The 18,715-nt window shown below is 47.2% G+C and overlaps 1 protein-coding gene and 1 long non-coding RNA gene across 2 annotated transcripts in view; one reads left to right on the top strand and one right to left on the bottom strand.

The window, feature by feature from the left end:
• The window catches only part of LOC147249418 (adenylate cyclase type 1-like), a 36,667-nt gene that overhangs the window by 15,330 nt on the left and 2,622 nt on the right, over window positions 1–18,715 (bottom strand). The window contains exons 2-8 of the mRNA XM_086223393.1: window positions 18,466–18,615; window positions 16,200–16,318; window positions 13,162–13,273; window positions 8,601–8,728; window positions 6,263–6,421; window positions 4,549–4,690; window positions 3,058–3,213 (exon numbers count right to left, since the gene is read on the bottom strand). Of these exons, the coding sequence (XP_086079519.1) occupies window positions 3,058–3,213; window positions 4,549–4,690; window positions 6,263–6,421; window positions 8,601–8,728; window positions 13,162–13,273; window positions 16,200–16,318; window positions 18,466–18,615 (966 nt within the window). The remainder of the gene's footprint in view (window positions 1–3,057; window positions 3,214–4,548; window positions 4,691–6,262; window positions 6,422–8,600; window positions 8,729–13,161; window positions 13,274–16,199; window positions 16,319–18,465; window positions 18,616–18,715) is intronic.
• Window positions 2,915–6,594, top strand: LOC147249419 (uncharacterized). Its single transcript, XR_015119152.1, has 3 exons — window positions 2,915–3,243; window positions 3,935–4,030; window positions 6,252–6,594. It is a non-coding gene; the product is annotated as an uncharacterized LOC147249419 (long non-coding RNA).

Genomic DNA, 18,715 nt, shown 5'->3' on the forward strand with positions numbered 1-18,715 from the left:
GTTTTGGAAAGCCCATTTGTTCTCTGAGGCCGTTATCTGTCGTGCTGCTCCCCTCGCCGCCTGTAATAAAAGCGTCTTGGACTCAGACACCTGGACTGAGTCTTTATTTATTCAACAGAGGAACTGAATGACATCAGCCTGCCTGACACTTTAAGACTCCTCTCAGCTAATGATAAGCTAAGCTAATCTACAGACGGATGAGCACTCATGGAAAAGATCCCGAGTGGCTCAAAAAGAAACACCTTCCAGTGATACTTTAACCCAACAATGTAGTTTGTTCCTTTCAAGACGTTCTTCCTCCCTGCATGACGTCACACTGACTCCAGAACTCAGAAAAAGGCTAAGGTCATCATTTTAGCTTCAAGCTACAGGCGACAGAGTGCTAACAACTGTCCAAAATGTCAGTTTGTGTCCAACACACTGCCTGAACTTAATTTGCATCCTCCATATCTGACAGCATTGTCAATAATCCACAAATATTTTGATTAAAGCAAAAAGACAACAAGACAATATTTTGTACAGTGATGTTGTCATTAGCAGTGAGGCTCCATGAGCGTCCAGCTAGAAATATCTGGCTTTTCAGCCCAAAACCTGCCGGAGTTCTACATCAGATCCACCAGTAAACACCAGACCGGTGGATGGTGGAGGTTCAGTTCTACATCAGATCCACCAGTAAACACCAGACCGGTGGATGGTGGAGGTTCAGTTCTACATCAGATCCACCAGTAAACACCAGACCGGTGGATGGTGGAGGTTCAGTTCTACATCAGATCCACCAGTAAACACCAGACCGGTGGATGGTGGAGGTTCAGTTCTACATCAGATCCACCAGTAAACACCAGACCGGTGAATGGTGGAGGTTCAGGTCTACATCAGATCCACCAGTAAACACCAGACCGGTGGATGGTGGAGGTTCAGGTCTACATCAGATCCACCAGTAAACACCAGACCGGTGGATGGTGGAGGTTCAGTTCTACATCAGATCCACCAGTAAACACCAGACCGGTGGATGGTGGAGGTTCAGGTCTACATCAGATCCACCAGTAAACACCAGACCGGTGGAGGGTGGAGGTTCAGTTCTACATCAGATCCACCAGTAAACACCAGACCGGTGGATGGTGGAGGTTCAGGTCTACATCAGATCCACCAGTAAACACCAGACCGGTAGATGGTGGAGGTTCAGTTCTACATCAGATCCACCAGTAAACACCAGACCGGTGGATGGTGGAGGTTCAGGTCTACATCAGATCCACCAGTAAACACCAGACCGGTGGATGGTGGAGGTTCAGGTCTACATCAGATCCACCAGTAAACACCAGACCGGTGGATGGTGGAGGTTCAGTTCTACATCAGATCCACCAGTAAACACCAGACCGGTGGATGGTGGAGGTTCAGTTCTACATCAGATCCACCAGTAAACACCAGACCGGTAGATGGTGGAGGTTCAGTTCTACATCAGATCCACCAGTAAACACCAGACCGGTGGATGGTGGAGGTTCAGGTCTACATCAGATCCACCAGTAAACACCAGACCGGTGGATGGTGGAGGTTCAGTTCTACATCAGATCCACCAGTAAACACCAGACCAGTGGATGGTGGAGGTTCAGTTCTACATCAGATCCACCAGTAAACACCAGACCAGTGGATGGTGGAGGTTCAGTTCTACATCAGATCCACCAGTAAACACCAGACTGGTGGATGTTGGAGTGGTGGAGTCTTAAAAACCTGGGTTGCTAACTAGAGTCTGGAGGAGCCTACAGAGGTCATGGTGGTCATTAAAGGTCATCAGAGGGAAAACACAAGAAGCCTGAAGCTTAGTGGTGGTGACCTTGAAGTCATGTGACCCTGGTGTAGTTCCTCCTTAGGCTAATGTTAGCTTAGCACTGCTAACCGTAGCATCCAGGCTTCCAGCATCATCAGAGGGTTCATTAGTGAAGATGATCTTGATGAACTGAACCTGGAAGATCATCAACTTTTGTTCACCAGAGCTGATTTACTGATTCAATCACCACAATCACATGGAGCGATCCTATTGGCCGCTGGGGGAGGAACCAGGAGATGACCACTTCCCGTTGGTGGGGGAACCATGAGATGACCACTTCCCGTTGGTGGGGGAACCATGAGATGACCACTTCCTGTTGGACTACAAACACATGTCCCCCCGCGACCTTCTAGCAGGCCCTTTTTTCCAGTTTTTTTACTGAATTAGCAACTCGCCACCTGCCACCTGTTTCCGTTGACAAAAGAATGACCTCAGTCGTCTGCACTCTTGACCTCCTCTTGGTCTTTGCCATCGACAACATGACGAAATATTTTTCAGCCAAAACAAAACGCAGTGTCATAATTCCATTATGAAATTCCTGTGGCACAATACTGGGATTCTGGCTACTTGGATAATCATGTAACAATGTGGCTAATGCTATTAGGGGAGATGATACCAGGCTGCGGGTGATTACCAGCAGTCATAATGCAACCTCATCAGAATCATGAAGTACTAATGCCTGGCCGCGCGCGCGGTTGGGTGGATTACAGCTAGCAGGCTATTTCTGACAGCTGTGATGACACGAAACCCCACAGACTGACAAAGACTCGGACGGCCAAAACTCAGGCTGAGACCCACCCGCTGCAGCTGAGGAGCCAATATTCACGCAAACGTATCGAGACGTTAATGCACACATGCAATCTGCACACGTGCGCACAAAACGGCTTGAACGCACACGGTCACAAAGATGAGAGTGATTTACATCCAAGGCTTTGCCATCGTATCTATTCCACTGGCTTACTCTTCAACAAGCTGTGGAAGTGCAGGCATACTGGAATATAATGACATCTAGAAATCCAGATTAGAGAGTTTTAATGTGTGTGTGGGTGAGTGTGTGCGTGCGTGCATGCGTGAGGCAGATTAGGAATCCGAGCAGGATTTTACTCCGTCACAAATGGACACACAAACCCATTAAAAGGATTTTTTTCTCCCTACCAACTCTGCAACCAAGAAATGTTCATTTTCACGAGCTAAACCGGCACAAACCAAACATCAGCAGCGCAGATGTCACACACCTTGTCGTCGTCCTCGCAGGTCATGACGTTGGAGAAGGGGATCTCAGCCTTGAACATCTTCCTGCAGTGCATCAGCTGCACCAGCAGGTAGCAAACCGTCTTGAACTTCATCCTCTTGGCTGGTTTGATGTCCGACAGAATCAGACCCGGAAAGATCTGGAACAGGAGGGAAAAACACAAGTCAAGGCAGGTGAAAGGTCGCTATTTTTCTTTTTTCAGGGGGTCGACTCAGTCATTCTGGTCAATAGTTGTGTAAAAAGTTGCCAATGCTGTTGATAATGTCTGAGAGCGTAGCTCAGTATCTTAGCAGGTGATTCTGAACTCAGCTAATGTACAGATAGCATGCAGCTAACATTGGCTCTGCAGTCACAGAGAAGCCATGAAATATAACTGGTTCCCTCAAGTTTGATCATTTTGTGGAAACAAATGAAATCTTGTGGTTTTTAAAAAACGACATCGAAGTTACAAGCTCTATCTTGTTGCCACTAAATATCATAGTTCTTTACACAGAGGTTCCTCAGCTCTCTGTTCCCTCAGTGGAACGTTCACATCACGGCATCATGCAGAACCAAAGAAAGGGATCACGTAAAAACGAAACAAAAGTTGTCATCATTAAAGAGGAGCCTTTCTTCCGAGCAACACCCCTGCTAGCATTGTGGCTAACACCCAGGCAGGGATCGGTCGTCCGACGCCGCTCTTACAAAAACTCATTCAGCCGTCTTTTTGAGGAACTTTTGAAACCTAAACACAATCGTTTTACGAACCACGAGAGCTTGCTGGTGTTCTTTACCACGCTGTCACAGGTGATTCAGTGAAACACCTGCAAGTCTTATTCTTATCAGATTTTTAAAAAAAATGTGTTTCTCCCTGGTTGTAGAGCGCCAATTCACTGTCCCAAGCTCCCCACGCGCCTCCTCCATCACACATGGAACCATCAGCTGCATCTTTCCAACGGCGCCGTCTTCATTTTTGGGTGAGCTCTCTCTTTAAAGGTGAAACTAACAAGCAGGATGTTGGGAATTCTTCCCTCCAATGCATAAATGTTAAATGAAAGTTTCCCTCCAGTTTTTTGTCTCGACCCCCTTTTACCGTCTTTAGCGGAAAACTAAAAACAGCTCCTTTCACAACAGAAGCTGGATTATGTGGAGGGAGATGCTAAAATATGCTAGCTCGAATATTCGGAGTGCGTCTTTGCTCTCATGCCTGGGATTTTTACAGTAAAACATGAGTGTGCAATGGCAGAAAACCTGTTTGTGTGAGTGGGGGATTTGAAACGCGATGAGCAGACACACACTCAGCTCTGGTGCACATGTAATGTTGGTGTGAGATAGTGATACTAGCCATGTGTGTGCCAGATTAACACGCTGCTGCCTCCCTTTCCACATCAGAGGATTAACTATTACAGCACCGACAGATGTGTCACCTCTCCGGCGCTACGAGAGAGAATGTGGGGGGGGGGGGGGGGGGGGGGGAGAAACCAGTCTGCTGTACTTTGCGTCTGTGCGACGGCACGATGAAGAACGTCTCGATGTGGTGCTTCTGCAGGAAGGCGTGCCTCTCGTGGCCGAAGCCCGGTTCCACCTCGTAGTCGCCGTTCAGACACTCCAGGGTGGTCCTGGTGATGTGCACCTTGCTGAGAACACAAGCAAAGCAGGGGACGGGGAGCAGTTAGTGATAAAAGTCAGGCGGCGAGGTCTCCAATCATTATCCCTCATTAATTTTATCAGTCTAATAGCCTCAAAACTCTCCACAGCGAAGAAATTTTCATCCTCATTTAATCTGGTAACGAGTCTTAAAATCTTATTACTTCACTTGAAACAAGACACAATCGAGCCAAAGCAGTGACCTCATTTCACTGCTTCTTTAAATGCTAATCAGCTTGTTACAGTACACGGGTTTTCTTGAAGGCAATAACATTGTTTCAGCTTTACTTGCAGCTGCTCGAGACCTCTCAGGCCCACATCTGAGATAAGGTGAATGTTTAGAGGGAGAAAGACTCTTGAATCTTCTCGCTCTTCATCAGAAAAGTACAAAAAACCCAAACAAACCATTGCTAATAAGTTTTGTCCTGTCCGGCCTGCTGTAGCTTCTCTGTGCCGTATCGTTGTAATACGAATATTAAAACCCGTATTACTGCATTTGGGCAGTAAATTGTGTATTTTAATCCCGGTAAACAGGGCAAAATTCAATCAACTCTGAAAAAAACCCAGATTGTGTGTTTGTCTGCTACACTTTCAAGAAGAATACACAAAAACTACTGCAGTGATTGACAGGTGTTTTTGTACACCAACCCGAATGTTAGCATGAACGTTAGCTCCCTCCACAAACACACAAAACGTTTATAAGATTTATATATAAACATATATATATATATATGTTTATATATATATATATCACATATGTGTGTGTATGTATGTATGTATGTGTGTATACATACAGTATATATACACACAGTATATTTATATATATAAATATACTGTGTGTATATGTACACACATATATATATACAGTATATTATATATATATACACATATACACACATACTGTGTGTATATATATATATATATATACACAGTATGTGTGTGTATATATACACACACAGTATGTGTGTGTATATATATATATATATACATATGTATATATATATATACACAGTATGTGTGTGTGTATATATATATATATACATATGTATATATATATACATATGTATATATATACACATATGTATATATATACATATGTATATATATACATATGTATATATATATACATATGTATATATATACATATATATATACATATATATATACACAGTATGTGTGTGTATATATATATATATATATATATATACACACAGTATGTGTGTGTATATATATATATATACACACAGTATGTGTGTGTATATATATATATATACACACAGTATGTGTGTGTATATATATATATATATACATATGTATATATATATATATGTATATATATACATATGTATATATATACATATGTATATATATATATGTATATATATATGTATATATATACATATATATATATACATATGTATATATATATGTATATATGTACACAGTATATTTATATATACAGTATAGAATGCATCTCCTGGACAATGTGTTTGCTGCATCCGTGTGTGTGTGTGTGTGTGCGTGTGTGTCTTGTCTCGGTGGTGGTCACAGCCAGTACTGACCCAGGCAGCCCTCCGGCCTCCATCACATTTGCCAGTGTGACATCGTTTGACCAGACATCATACTGCCATTTCCTCAGGCCCAGCACGCCGCACAGCACCCGTCCTGTATGCAGGCCCACACGCATATTCAAGTCTACCTCCGTCGCCTCCACAACGGACCTGCACAGGAACGACACGGGAGAAGCATTCAGGGGTGGGGGGTCCTCCATGTAGCGAGCGGGTGTTGGTACGTTAGTTTAAAATGGTAGCGAGAGAAGAAGATGCAGCCACAACGTGTCTGAACACCAAAGAAGAGGAGGAAGAAGAAGAAGAAGAAGAAGAAGAAGAAGTCAGAGGTCTTAAAAGCAACTGTGCTGCAATCATTAAACAAAATGAAGAACCAACTCCTTGAACTACTTTATATGCAGTTTTATTTTAAATAAAACAATAGTTAACTTTTGTCTTGTCGTCTTACTGATAGGAAGCAGTTCTAGCGACTTGTAACTTCCATCTGTTCTGTTCCTTTTGTGAAAATGAAGTCTTTGCAAGCCTGAGCGATGGACAGCTGCAAGAGGCACCGAGGAGTTCCACGCGTGAGAGATGATTATATAACTCAGGTAAAAGCATCACGTCTGCTGCGCCTCCTAGATAGACCGCTTGTGTTTGTTGTGTCATCTTCAAAATCACACGACTGCAGCTCTGCACTGGTAGGAGTCCTGTTGGAAAATTAAATGCCGCCATTTCTGGGTCGGTAACATGATTCTGAGGCTGTTAAAATGATGAAGCAGCGGGAGAGGCGGTGCGAGGAGCTGCCGCCTGGTGGGTTGGCAGCTGTCTGCAGGAGCAGCAGCTGAAGAACTGACACCTCTGCTGGGACGTAACTCAAATAAACAGATCAACGTAACGCCGAAGCAGCAACAACACAACGCTGTTTTGCACGAAGTATGAATTCAAGCTTTGTCACATCTTAGCGCAAAACGGTAAGCAAATACGTTGTAAAGCGCTTGTTTTCTGAATGGAGTTTGGATTTGACCAGCGGCAGGAAGCGCGAGTGTCCCCACCTGACCTCATGTCTATTGGTGCTACCTCAGTGGATTTGAACTGGACTTTCATTCGCTGGCACTCAGCAGCTCCGTCCCGTGGATCTCTTTCTGTTCAGTTTCTAAATCTGGGCTGAAGTCACTTTCAGTTTCGGCCTTCCAATCTTTCAATCTGTTGTCAAACTGTACTGATGTGTTTTTACTGGGGATTCTAATGTGCTTCATGTGCAGGGAAGCTGCATGTCTGGACTCTTAACTCACGAGGTTTATTTATGCTTGTGTGAAAACCACCTTCACGTCCAGGAGATGACGCCGGACTCTTTCCAAAGCCTCTCCAACAAATCAGCCCCTCACATGGGAGTCACAGACAGAGCAGAGGGAGGAAACAGACGGAGGAGCGGAGGGTTGACAAAGGGTGCGTTTCTGTTTGTGTGTTTACAACGTAGAGGGAGAGAATAATGTGGTTTGCCTGTCAGGCTAAAGGAGGCATATCACACACACGCACGCACGCACACACACACACACGCACGCACGCACGCACACACACACACACACACACACACACACACACACACACACACACACAAACACACCTGTCCTAGCAGATAAAGAGCTCCTCCTGCAGCATCCATCCACTCAGACGGCGCAGCAGCAAAAGAACATGACAAACCAGCATTCACACAAGGAAATTAAAGTCCACCTGCTAGCAGCTGGGGGGGGGGGGGGGGCAGAGTCTAGATCTAGTGGATCTAGTCTTTGACATCATTGGAGATCTCTATTTGCTGACCAGTGTGCTTCTTCACGACAGTAATCAATCCATCAGAACTCCATTCAGGAAACGGTTATTTTAAAAAGTCGTCTGCTTGTATTGTTGAGGAGAACCCACGCGTTCTTGACAAAGGTTCATTCTACAAGTCATGATGTCATCAACTGGGCATTATTTCGATTCGTTGATGGCAACAATCTCATCTGGAGGAACAGGACAGACGTCAGCCGCATTGCCCTCCAGCACGAGGCTGCATGGAAACACAGGATCATCAAAATGTGGTCAGAATTTTTCCTTTTAGGTCTTTCAGACGATTGATCCAGAACCCGATCCAGACCATCACCACCAGCCCAGAACTCACCTCACCCCAGGACCCCTAAATAAAGGAGCCAGGGTCTCGTGACCCCCAAAACTAAACCCATCAAACACCACGTAGTCTCTGTCCTGGTCCTGGACTCTGAAAGGAATCGCGGACATCTTGAGTTCTAACTGTGATGCTCGTGTCCGGCGCCGTGAGACCCGGAGAAGTCAGGAGTGTCGGTGTGTGACTCACGCGATGGTGTCAATCATGTCCAGGCCCATCTCCACGCAGCAGTGGGCGTGGTCAGCCTTGGGCTGGGTCAGTCCGGACACGCAGTAGTAACAGTCACCCAGGATCTTAATACGCCGGCAGTGATTCTCCTGCACACACACACACACACACACACACACACACACACACACACACACACACACACACATTAACAAGGTGACCAGGACCAGAGGTCAATCATAGTGAGGATTCTTCTCAGCAGCAGGGTGTCATGGCTGCCATGAGCAGTGTTGCTGCAGTACGTCGCATTTCTGATGTCCTCTGAACAAAAACGCTGGAAGCTGAAGGAGGCTGACGACGGGCAGCAGCTCCAGCAACAAAGCCACAGCAAAACTCTCCAGAGAATTACAAATTCTCCAGGTCGTCTTCATGTCGACGCACGCGACCCACAAACCCTCCGACGTGAGCTAAAAACAAACTTCAACTCGCGTGTAAACGGGTGTTTTTGGACCGCTGTGCTGCCGTCGGCCATCACTCCTCGTTCGCTCCGAGCTGAAGATGCGTGGCCGGCTCTTACTGCATTCTGGAGTCACAAAAAAAAAGAAGTGATGTCAGAGGGGAAAAACACCTTTGCGAGCTCCGAGCCTATTTGTGGGAACTTGAAAGGCAAAAAATACACTTTCCAGACGAAGTATCACTTTGAGTACAGTGATTATGTAACTTCTGAAGAGTTATGATTGACGTGCGTTGAGTGAGAGGTTGTGTTCTTCACTCTGTACATGCAGAACAAGTGTAGTTTGACTCCAGCTACATGAGCTTTGACTGTACAAGGACTTCATAAAGATGCAGCAGCTGTGTGTGTGTGTGTGTGTGTGTGTGTGCGCGCGCGCTTGTGCACGTGTGTGTCTTTGTAGTTGAGGCCAACTCTAATTGCTCCGACATGCTCTTGAAGTAGAATCCCACCCACACATTCCCAGACAGATCAGCTATTTGTCACAGCACACATGATCCACGGGCTCCGTCGGGATGACACACACACGTTAACAACACGTGAACACACATGTATCCCTCAAGAAGCGGCGGCGAGGTCGCACACAAACAAACACCCCGCACAGGTACATCAAAGCGGCTACGCACATATTTAGCTTTGAATCCCACACAGTCATCAGAAAATCATCGAGGTAGAGGCTCCACAACTTAGCCTGCAGGCCAGGCACCCTCACATATAAACACAAACACACACACATATGTACAGTAAATATATTAATACATACATAAACACACACATGCACGCACACAAACACGCACATGCAAATACACACTCAGAGGATTCATGACAACTGCAGTCAGTGTAAGTGAGAAGAGAAGAGAGGAGACGGGTGCTCTGGTTTTCTGCTCACGGGAGCAGAAAGATTCTGACGTGGGAGGATGTGCGATTTCAGAACGTGGATGATTATCCCAGCTCTAGTGTGTGTGCGCATGTGTGTTTTTGTGTGTGTGTGTGTGTGTGAGACAGAACATAAATGAAACAGTGGTAGAAATGATCAGCTATGTCTCAGTAGAACGATATCTGTGAGGCAGATTTAACGTGTCAAACCATCTGATCGGGGATGTTGTGTCTATTAGAGTGTCGCCAAATTGTCTCGATTTTTGTGTTTGTGTCAACTGGGGAAGGTTAGCGTGGTGTGTGTGTGTGTGTGTGTGTGTGTGTGTGTGTGTGTGTGGTGGGTGAGTTAAGGTTGAACCTCCAGGGAATAAATGTGTTGTGCAGCATACAGAAGTCAGACAGGCTCAGCAGCTGTGACAGAGCCAGTTTGAAAGTGAATTTCTCCCTCGCGAACACGACGGGTTATAAATCTCAATTAGGATACAGCTGCAGCTACACACACACACACACACACAAACACACACACACACACACACGCTCATCAGAAGATTTCCATATAATGGCTTACTGAGCGCTGGAGCACTGATAGCAAGCCACATATCACCTTGTATCTGGCTCTTCCTCTCCCTCTGTCTCTCCCCCGGCGTTAAGCCATGACCGATTGCTGAGATGCAGTATGAAGTCAAGAGGGATAATCTCGCTGATCATGTGACGAGTGTGTGTGCACGCACGCGCGCATGTGTGTGCGTGCGTGTGTAAACTGTCTGACGAGATCTCTTGGCCTGCTGGAGCAAGAGGTCAGGCGTGTCAAATGTGGGTTCGTATGAATGTGGCAGAACTGACATTTTGGACCGACGACTTATTTTTAGACGTTAATGAGCTCATTTAGATGATAACACACACAAACACACACACACACACACACAAATTATGAAGGATTATCAGATGTAGCGCACGGTGATGAAATTCAACGAGAAATAAGAAACAAATCTGAGGTCTCCAGTGGACCTTCATGTGTTCCAGCTGAGCAGCTCTAAACTTTTTAAGGCTACTTTAAATATTTCTAATGACAAAAATCAAAATTATGGAACTGTTAAGATGATCTCATCATTGTGTTGCTCAAATGACAGGAACACACACGTTCATTGTTTTAATCTAGACTGCAAAGCTCAGGATAACAGGATTTCTGGCCAGGCATGTCTTGTATGTACTTTGTGGAAAAGAATGTTCACTAATGAAGGGAGGGCGCGTCATGCCATGCACCGTACAACCACGGCTACCAGAGTGAGTGCTGACACAGGGACTCCGACCGTCCCCGTCGCTCCGGGTTAGAACAGAACAGACAACAACATCTCGTACTTTTCCAGCTTTATCAAAGCAGCAAAAACTGCTTTGCTGAAAAAGTGTATTTCACTGTTGAGACCGTTCACCAGCAACGCTAGCATTCATTGCAGCTACGCTAACTAGCAGTCAGCTATCAGTTAGCAGTGGTCTGGAGCTCCATGACGCACCTGAGAGGAGAGAAGGATCTGGACAGAGATCAAATTTCCAGGAGTGTTGGTGTGTTACTTCAACCAAACGAAGTATTTCCAGGAGTGTTGGTGTGTTACTTCAACCAAACGAAGTATTTCCAGGAGTGTTGGTGTGTTACTTCAACCAAACGAAGTATTTCCAGGGGGTGAGAACACGTCAGAGGTCTGCTGCTACATCATCAGATCAGATCAACTCTGGACACTGACCAAAGTGTGTGTGTGTGTGTGTGTGTGTGTGTGTGTGGGGTGCTCATGCAGTATTAATATGATTACTGTAGTCTGGCAGCAGATAACCTATCACTCACCTAATCTTCTTTGCCAGACAACAACTCTGCGCAGGCTTACGGCTGAATTTTTGTATGCAGCTTTACACTTCAACTCTATCAAGTTCAACAGTCCCAGAGGTGCTCACTAACTCTAAGACACACAAACACACACACACACACGCTCCCCCTCCTTGGCCCTTACAGTGTCTCCCCTCCATCTAAAAATCGGTTTACTCATCTCTCTCTCTCTCTCTCTCTCTCTCTCTCACCCTTCCAGTTCCCTCTCCTGCTTGACCTTCATCTCCTCTTCCTCCTCCTCCTCCTCCTCCTCCATGACAGTCAGCCTTGGATCAATACATCGCTTGGCATAATAAATGAGCTCCAGACTAAATAATACATTCCGTTTTCTTGGAGGCTCTCTCGTGTTGGAGGGGAACACTTGTAGCCAGCGAGCCTCCGCAGCGCTTCATGGCCAACACACTTGGAATGTTCGGAGTCGCTGCGCCGTTTCCTCCTCCAGCTCGTTCACAGAGAGCTCAAGCAGTACACGACAATACAACTGGAGTGTTAGTAGTTTAAGAGTTGAGAGTTACTATTGGTTGACAGTAGATAAAGAACAAGTTTTAAGAGTACAATTACGCATGAGCAACTGCCACTCTCTGCTCTCCGGGCAGTGTTGGGCAAGTTCGCCTCTCAAAACGGCAGTTCTATGTACTTTGATTTGAAAGTCCTAAGTTACGCGACAATATTCCCTTCTGTGGAGAGAAATGCGTAACTGATTGCACTTCTTTTGTGACCCTTTCACCAAAATAACCACTGAAGTATGAAAAGGCTCTAAAAACTGTCACATATTCTTTCACGGTCATTTTTCATCTTGAACATACGTGTACATTAACACACACCAATCTTCTATTTCTTCATTTGTCCCACGTGTGTATACACATTTATATATGTTGTATTTGTACATGTACTTATATATATATACATATACATATATATACACATATACATACATACATATATATATATATACATACATACATATATATATATATATATATATATACATATATATATATATATATATATATATATGTATATGTACAGTTATGGGTCAATAAGACCTCCTCTATCCCACAGGGGCTCCCCCCATCACCGGGGTCTCTCACACGGGGGTCGCCCCAACCTGGGGGTCCCTTCTCATGGCTCCCACCCTTCACACACCTCCGTCAGCTTGAAGGTGTAAACACCCACCTCTGGAGCAGGCGGGTGTTTACACCTTCAACCAAAATGCGTGCCGTGGGACGACTTCTCTCCACGTCGGCACAAACGCGCAGGGCATGTATTTGATCATTTCCAGGGTAAAGCAGCTGTGTTGAGGGTCAGAGGTCACTCACTGTCGCCAGTTCGTCAAACTTCCCGAAGAGCTCGTTGAGCAGCTTGACGAGTTCCTGAGCCGTGCACTGGGAGGCCAAACTGGTGAAACCCACAATGTCTGCAAACAGGATGCTGTCAAGAGAGAAAAAGAGACCTCAATCTGAAACAACCATGTGACGTTGGTAAAATACTGCAGTAACAGTACACAGTAAGAACCGGAGGGAGTAGAGCCGAGTGTTTCTGTTGATACAAACAGCCAGCGATCACTCCGCCACCGAGACACCGACTAATGGCGGTCAAAAGTGGAGCAATCAGCGAGGGCCGTAATCCAATCGCTGATAAGCGTCTCTCAGCCGACCGCTGAATCAATTTCAGAGCTGAATTGGCCGCTGCCGGCTACCTGCTGCAGCGGGGCTGACGAAGGTGTTGAAAGCCACTTAGCCCCCCGCCCGCTTCCTCCGAGGCAGGCCAGATGGCGGCAAAATAAGAGACTGTGGATCTTACTGACTCCCGATGGCTCACAGAGGAAGCCACGCGGGGCGATTGTGTCACTTTCTGATGGCGGTGCTGATGCGATAGCTGAGTTCCTGTTCTGCTGATGGATCATTTACCACAAGAAAATACATCCGAGTGACAGGAAGAACCTCTGGTGACGATGAAGGGATCCGATAACCTGAAGGATAACGGGAAGCATCAAGTGTGGCGGAGATCAGACAGTGACGACCTGACATCTGCACCGTTGACGGCTCAGAGGACAAACGGCCGGGTTTGAACACGGATGACCAGAAACGCTCCTCTCAGGTGCTGAGCAGCAGGCGACCAGGACGAGAACCAGACCAGCGCCACCCCCCCCCCCCCCCCTTGTTTGGAGGCACTGCAACAGACTGTTGCTCTTCCAGGGCAAAGATTGATGTTTGGAGCGCTTGCAGCCGCCCCCAAATGCCAGGAGTCAACATGAATCTCGTTAAAATCGATTCCACGAGCCTCATTCACAAAATATTCTGCGCCTCTCGCGGGATGTTTCTAACCCTGAATCTGATCTTGGAGGAAGGAAGCCAGGCCCGACGGCTATTTGTAGAAAATTGTTCATGACATTTGTGAATGAGGCCCAATGTTTGGCACTTGACATTTTTCAACAGTGGGACTCATTTGGGCCCACAAAGACCTGAACTCCGGTTCCGAGCCCTGGTTCTCCCTGCGTCGTGACTGACTTTTCTGCGCTTGTTTTGGGAGCGTTGAATAGTTGCCGGGGAGCCTGATGTATGCAAAGCCGGGATCACGACTGCTGCTCGACAGAGGAGCTCTGTTGTGTGATTTGTCTTTGAATGGCGCTGTGCTGCATGTGTGGCGGTGGGTGAGGAGGAAAAGGGGAGACAGCGGGCGGGGGAGACGGCGAGCAGTGCGCTGGCGGAGCTAAGTAGGTGCGCGATCAAATGTTCTCAGGGCCACATCAAAGGAGTCCAGCTGAGGGAGATGCCCCTGCTTGGCAACATCAAGCTGATCTTTTTTTTTTCTGGCGTGTGTTTGCATGCGTGGCGGCTCCCTGGAGACGCGTGCGTTAACCTGCTCTGCTTGGACCAGCGCAGCGGCAAGACAGGTGAGCCAGCAGAGATGCTCACGGGTGCAGGAGCCTGGCAGACAGACAGAGAGGGGAGGAAAAAAAAGAGAGAGCGACAGAGTGGAGAGGACGGTCTCTCCACTGGAGTGCTGTTGACACGCCGCCTCGCCCTCCACTCCCACTCTCGGCAGCGCTGATGCAGCGCTCTTATTCTCGTTACTGCCTCTTTGGAATGTAATCAGCTCAAAGTCGGGCCGGGCTCTCGACTGCTAATTTGTTCTTCATTGCCAGTGCGAGAGGCGGCTCCTGAAAAGGCTGATAGAATTCACCAGGGCGGCGCTGCAGGAAATGAGGTGCAACTCTGGTTCACGCTTTTAAGTGTCGGAAGCGTCGGAAGGGTTAAAGCTCCTGTGACAGAGAACAATTAAACCAGCAGAGACTCCGCCTGCAATCACGTCCCGGTGGGAGGAGTTTGCCCCTGTATTCAGGTCGTTTCCTTTAAAAGCGGCTCCAACAAGAATCACGCAGTTTCAAACACGACCCACAATCCCAGAGCGCATCGCCGACGCCTCTGATTGGTGGAGTGCGCTGTTACCATGGAAATGCGTCACTCTCTGTTACTTGGAGTGACGCAAATTCCTCGCGATCGTTGTTTTTGTGGGGAAAAAAAACTCCCGAAACACGATTCACCTCCCAGACAGTATTTTGATCCTAAACATTCAGCGACGTCAGTAACGAGTTAGCCAGCAACGACGAAAACCATCACAAAATGTCAGGAAATGTGGTTTGCAATGCATCATGGGTGAGTAGTTCCTTAACTCTGAAGGTGATGACGCACACAGGCTTGTGAGTTCTGCCTTTCACTGGATTTTCCTGTTGTATTTTTTGTGCTAAATCTCATCTGCTGGCCTCTCGTCTTGGCTCCTGGTGGAAAACCCTGTATATTTTAGCTGCAACATCAAGAGGGGAACTGAACGGAGGAAGGAGACTTTTCAAGCAAACGGTGGAGAAACACCAAACCGTATTTTCCGTAAAGGTGAACCAGCCGTTCGAATTCTAGTGACCAGCTGCGTTTTGCTCTCTGGGTTAAATTCTTCCACATTGCGGAATTTTCTGAGTGTAACAAAACCCTGTTCTGCTTCCTTTTGGGTCTCCGAACACCAAAAATGTACCCTGGGGTCCAAATTCAGAGCCTTGCCGGCCGGCGACTCCAGAGCTTAGAAATATCTCCCGGTGTGCAGATGCAGAAAAGACGCTTCCGCGGAGAGTCTGAAGGAGATGAGGTGGTTTGTAACCTGCCGGCTTCAGCTGCAGCGAGCGCTCCGTCCCTTTTTCCTTCTCCCCCTTCCTAACCTTTACGTGGTGTGATTGCATCTCCTTTAATGGCAAATCTGAATCGCTCTCCTTCTATTCTTGACCTTGACGTCACAGTGGGTAACACCTGGATCAAAACACGCCAGCCCCACCATACACGCCGCAGTTGTCATGACGCCCCAGTACCTGACATTGTCGTGACGTTGGATGTAGATCTTGTGAAAGATCCTCTCAGGGGGCTTCAGGAAGTCCTCCTTCATCTCCATGGCAACATTCCTGGGCAGGAGGCTCATTAGCAGACGCTCCTGAAGAGGGAGGGGTTAAAACAGAGGAGGCAGCGGAACTTTAAAGTCAAGGGATACAAAGACAAATGCACCGACGCCGTGTGTGCTCTCTGGAACTTCCTGTTCATAAAGAAACACGTTCACTTCCAGTCACTGCGGTTCGTATTGCTTTAAATTTACCGGTGGTGAGCCTCAGTCGTCGGCGCCCTGGACGGACTAATAATCAGCCGTGAATAAACAGCGCAAGTAACAGTCCGAGTGAGGAAGCTGGTTCAGGATGGATGCGTCTTCTCCGCGGCCTTGAGAGAACGCCACTCTCCACTGCGCGGTAAACTACCAGCTGGTCCCCCTGAAGCTGCCTGGGGTTCCGGAACCAGCCAACCGGCGCCGTTGCACAACCTTTGACACCGATAAAACAACTTAACAGCTTTCAGAAACGTGGCTCACCCTTGAGGGAGGCGGCGTGTGTCTGCTGGTGTTGAAGAGACGATAACAAAGGTGCTTTAACACAGAAACCTGCTCATCTGCCTTATTAATCTCTTCCATTTCTCTTCCCAGAAGAAGTTATTATCGCACGCTAATGATTCCCATTCCTCAGCTTTAGTTCCCTGTGCTTGGCTTGACTTCATACCTTCCTCGCTCTCTCTCGCTCACATTTAAATGCAGATTTCCTGTCCAAAGATTAACAACCAGCAGTTCCCATTAAAACTTCTTTTCAAAAGAACAATTTCATACCGAAGGAATCCAGAGTGGAAAATAGCAGCTCAGTCAGAACAAGGAAATCTTTGTTTTGAGGGTTTTTTTTTAGGTTTAACCGTGTCATAAAATGTAGGCTGTTCCCACGACCAGGATGATCAAACTGGGGTACGTGTCCCCCCAGTGGTACAGCAGTATCCTCTCAAAAACCTCCATCAAAAATAAATGAGTCCTTTTGTGTTTTTCTCATCCGAACTGAACTGTGTGAGCACTCTCTCCTACTCGTCCTCTGATGCATCTCACTCCTCACACCTAAAGTTGACACCAAGCACCATCCAATCAGAGGCTGGGGGCGGGACATCTGGGGACCGTATCAAGCTTACTTCCTGTAGCCTCTAGTTGGAAACGTTTTGAAAAGATTAGACCACGTAGAGCCCAGTTGCTCAATATCAGACATGGCCGCCTCACCACGGTAACGCTGTTGAACCAAAACTCAGTCTTCACAGCAACCCGAACCCCCAGAGTATTAAAGAACCATGTCACTTCCTGTTGGCGCCGTGGCAAATCTGACCCTAAATGCAAGGAGGTCTTCCTGGACCCATCCTACACTCCTCGGCAAAGAGAAACCGACTCACTGCTTCCCAGCCCCGAGATTGTTATTGAACCGAGGAGTCGATTCAGCCGACTCGTGTACAGCACATCAACTTGCACACGTTCGGAAATCAATACGACCTATAGATTCAGCTCAAAGCCACAAAAAACAAAACCAAATTAAAGGAAAAAAAACAACAAAACCCCCGAGAACCAGCAGAGTGATGACCGCCGCGTGTTTGACGGCTGAAATTCAAATCTGAGACTCGTGGGCACATCAGCAGCCCCATCTTGAAAGGATCCCAATCAGGCGCGCACGCGTGTGTGTGTGTGTGTGTGTGTGTCTCTCTCTCTCACCCAGATAAACTGTGACCTTTACTGGAGTAGAGAGGCCATGAAAGCATTCTGCTTGTGTAATTACCTGTCAGAAGGGAGCCTGTTACTGCCGGGGAAAACACGGTTTATCATCGTCTAATCTACAAAGCACAGGTGCTAAAGTGCGTGCGTGCAGATGTTGCGTAGCTGTAACAAGACTTGTATAGAATTACACAAGATAATTAATCCTCACAACTGCTGGGTTTCGTGCACACGGTGGGTGAGGCGGCTGCAGCACAAGTGTTTCTGTGGTGTTAAAGTTTGTTAGTTAAATGGCGGCGTGTAGGTGTGTTCAGAGGGGGTGGAACGTGTGGCACCGGCGCATGTGCCACAGTAATTGTTCTTTCCTTAAATAGCTGCTGTCATAGTTACTGTGTGCCGGTGGGAAGGCTGTTCGAACACATTGGCACCTGAAACAGAAAACTCAGCAGACTGCGACGCCATCATGGAACGCACGCGCCCGCGCGCCGGAGCCCAGGCGACGTACTCACGTGCGGCGTTCTCACCTGCTTCTCGTTCTCGTCCTCCAGCCTCAGACGCTCCTCGATGCAGTTGCGGGCCTGGAGGAAGACTTTCCTCTGGACGCGCTCGGTGAGAATCCTCACAAACACCCCCGACAAGTTGACGCTGGTGAACAGCACGGCGTTAGCCACCAGCTGCATACAAACAAGAGCAGACATGCCAAACAAACAGCTGGGAGGATGTGTGTGTGTGTGTGCGTGTGAATCTGGAGGAACACACGTGTCTGCCATCATG

This window comes from Aulostomus chinensis, chromosome 14, assembly GCF_037954235.1.
Source record: "Aulostomus chinensis isolate RoL2024-O1b breed Wild chromosome 14, RoL_Achi_v1.0, whole genome shotgun sequence".
Lineage (NCBI taxonomy): Eukaryota > Metazoa > Chordata > Actinopteri > Syngnathiformes > Aulostomidae > Aulostomus > Aulostomus chinensis.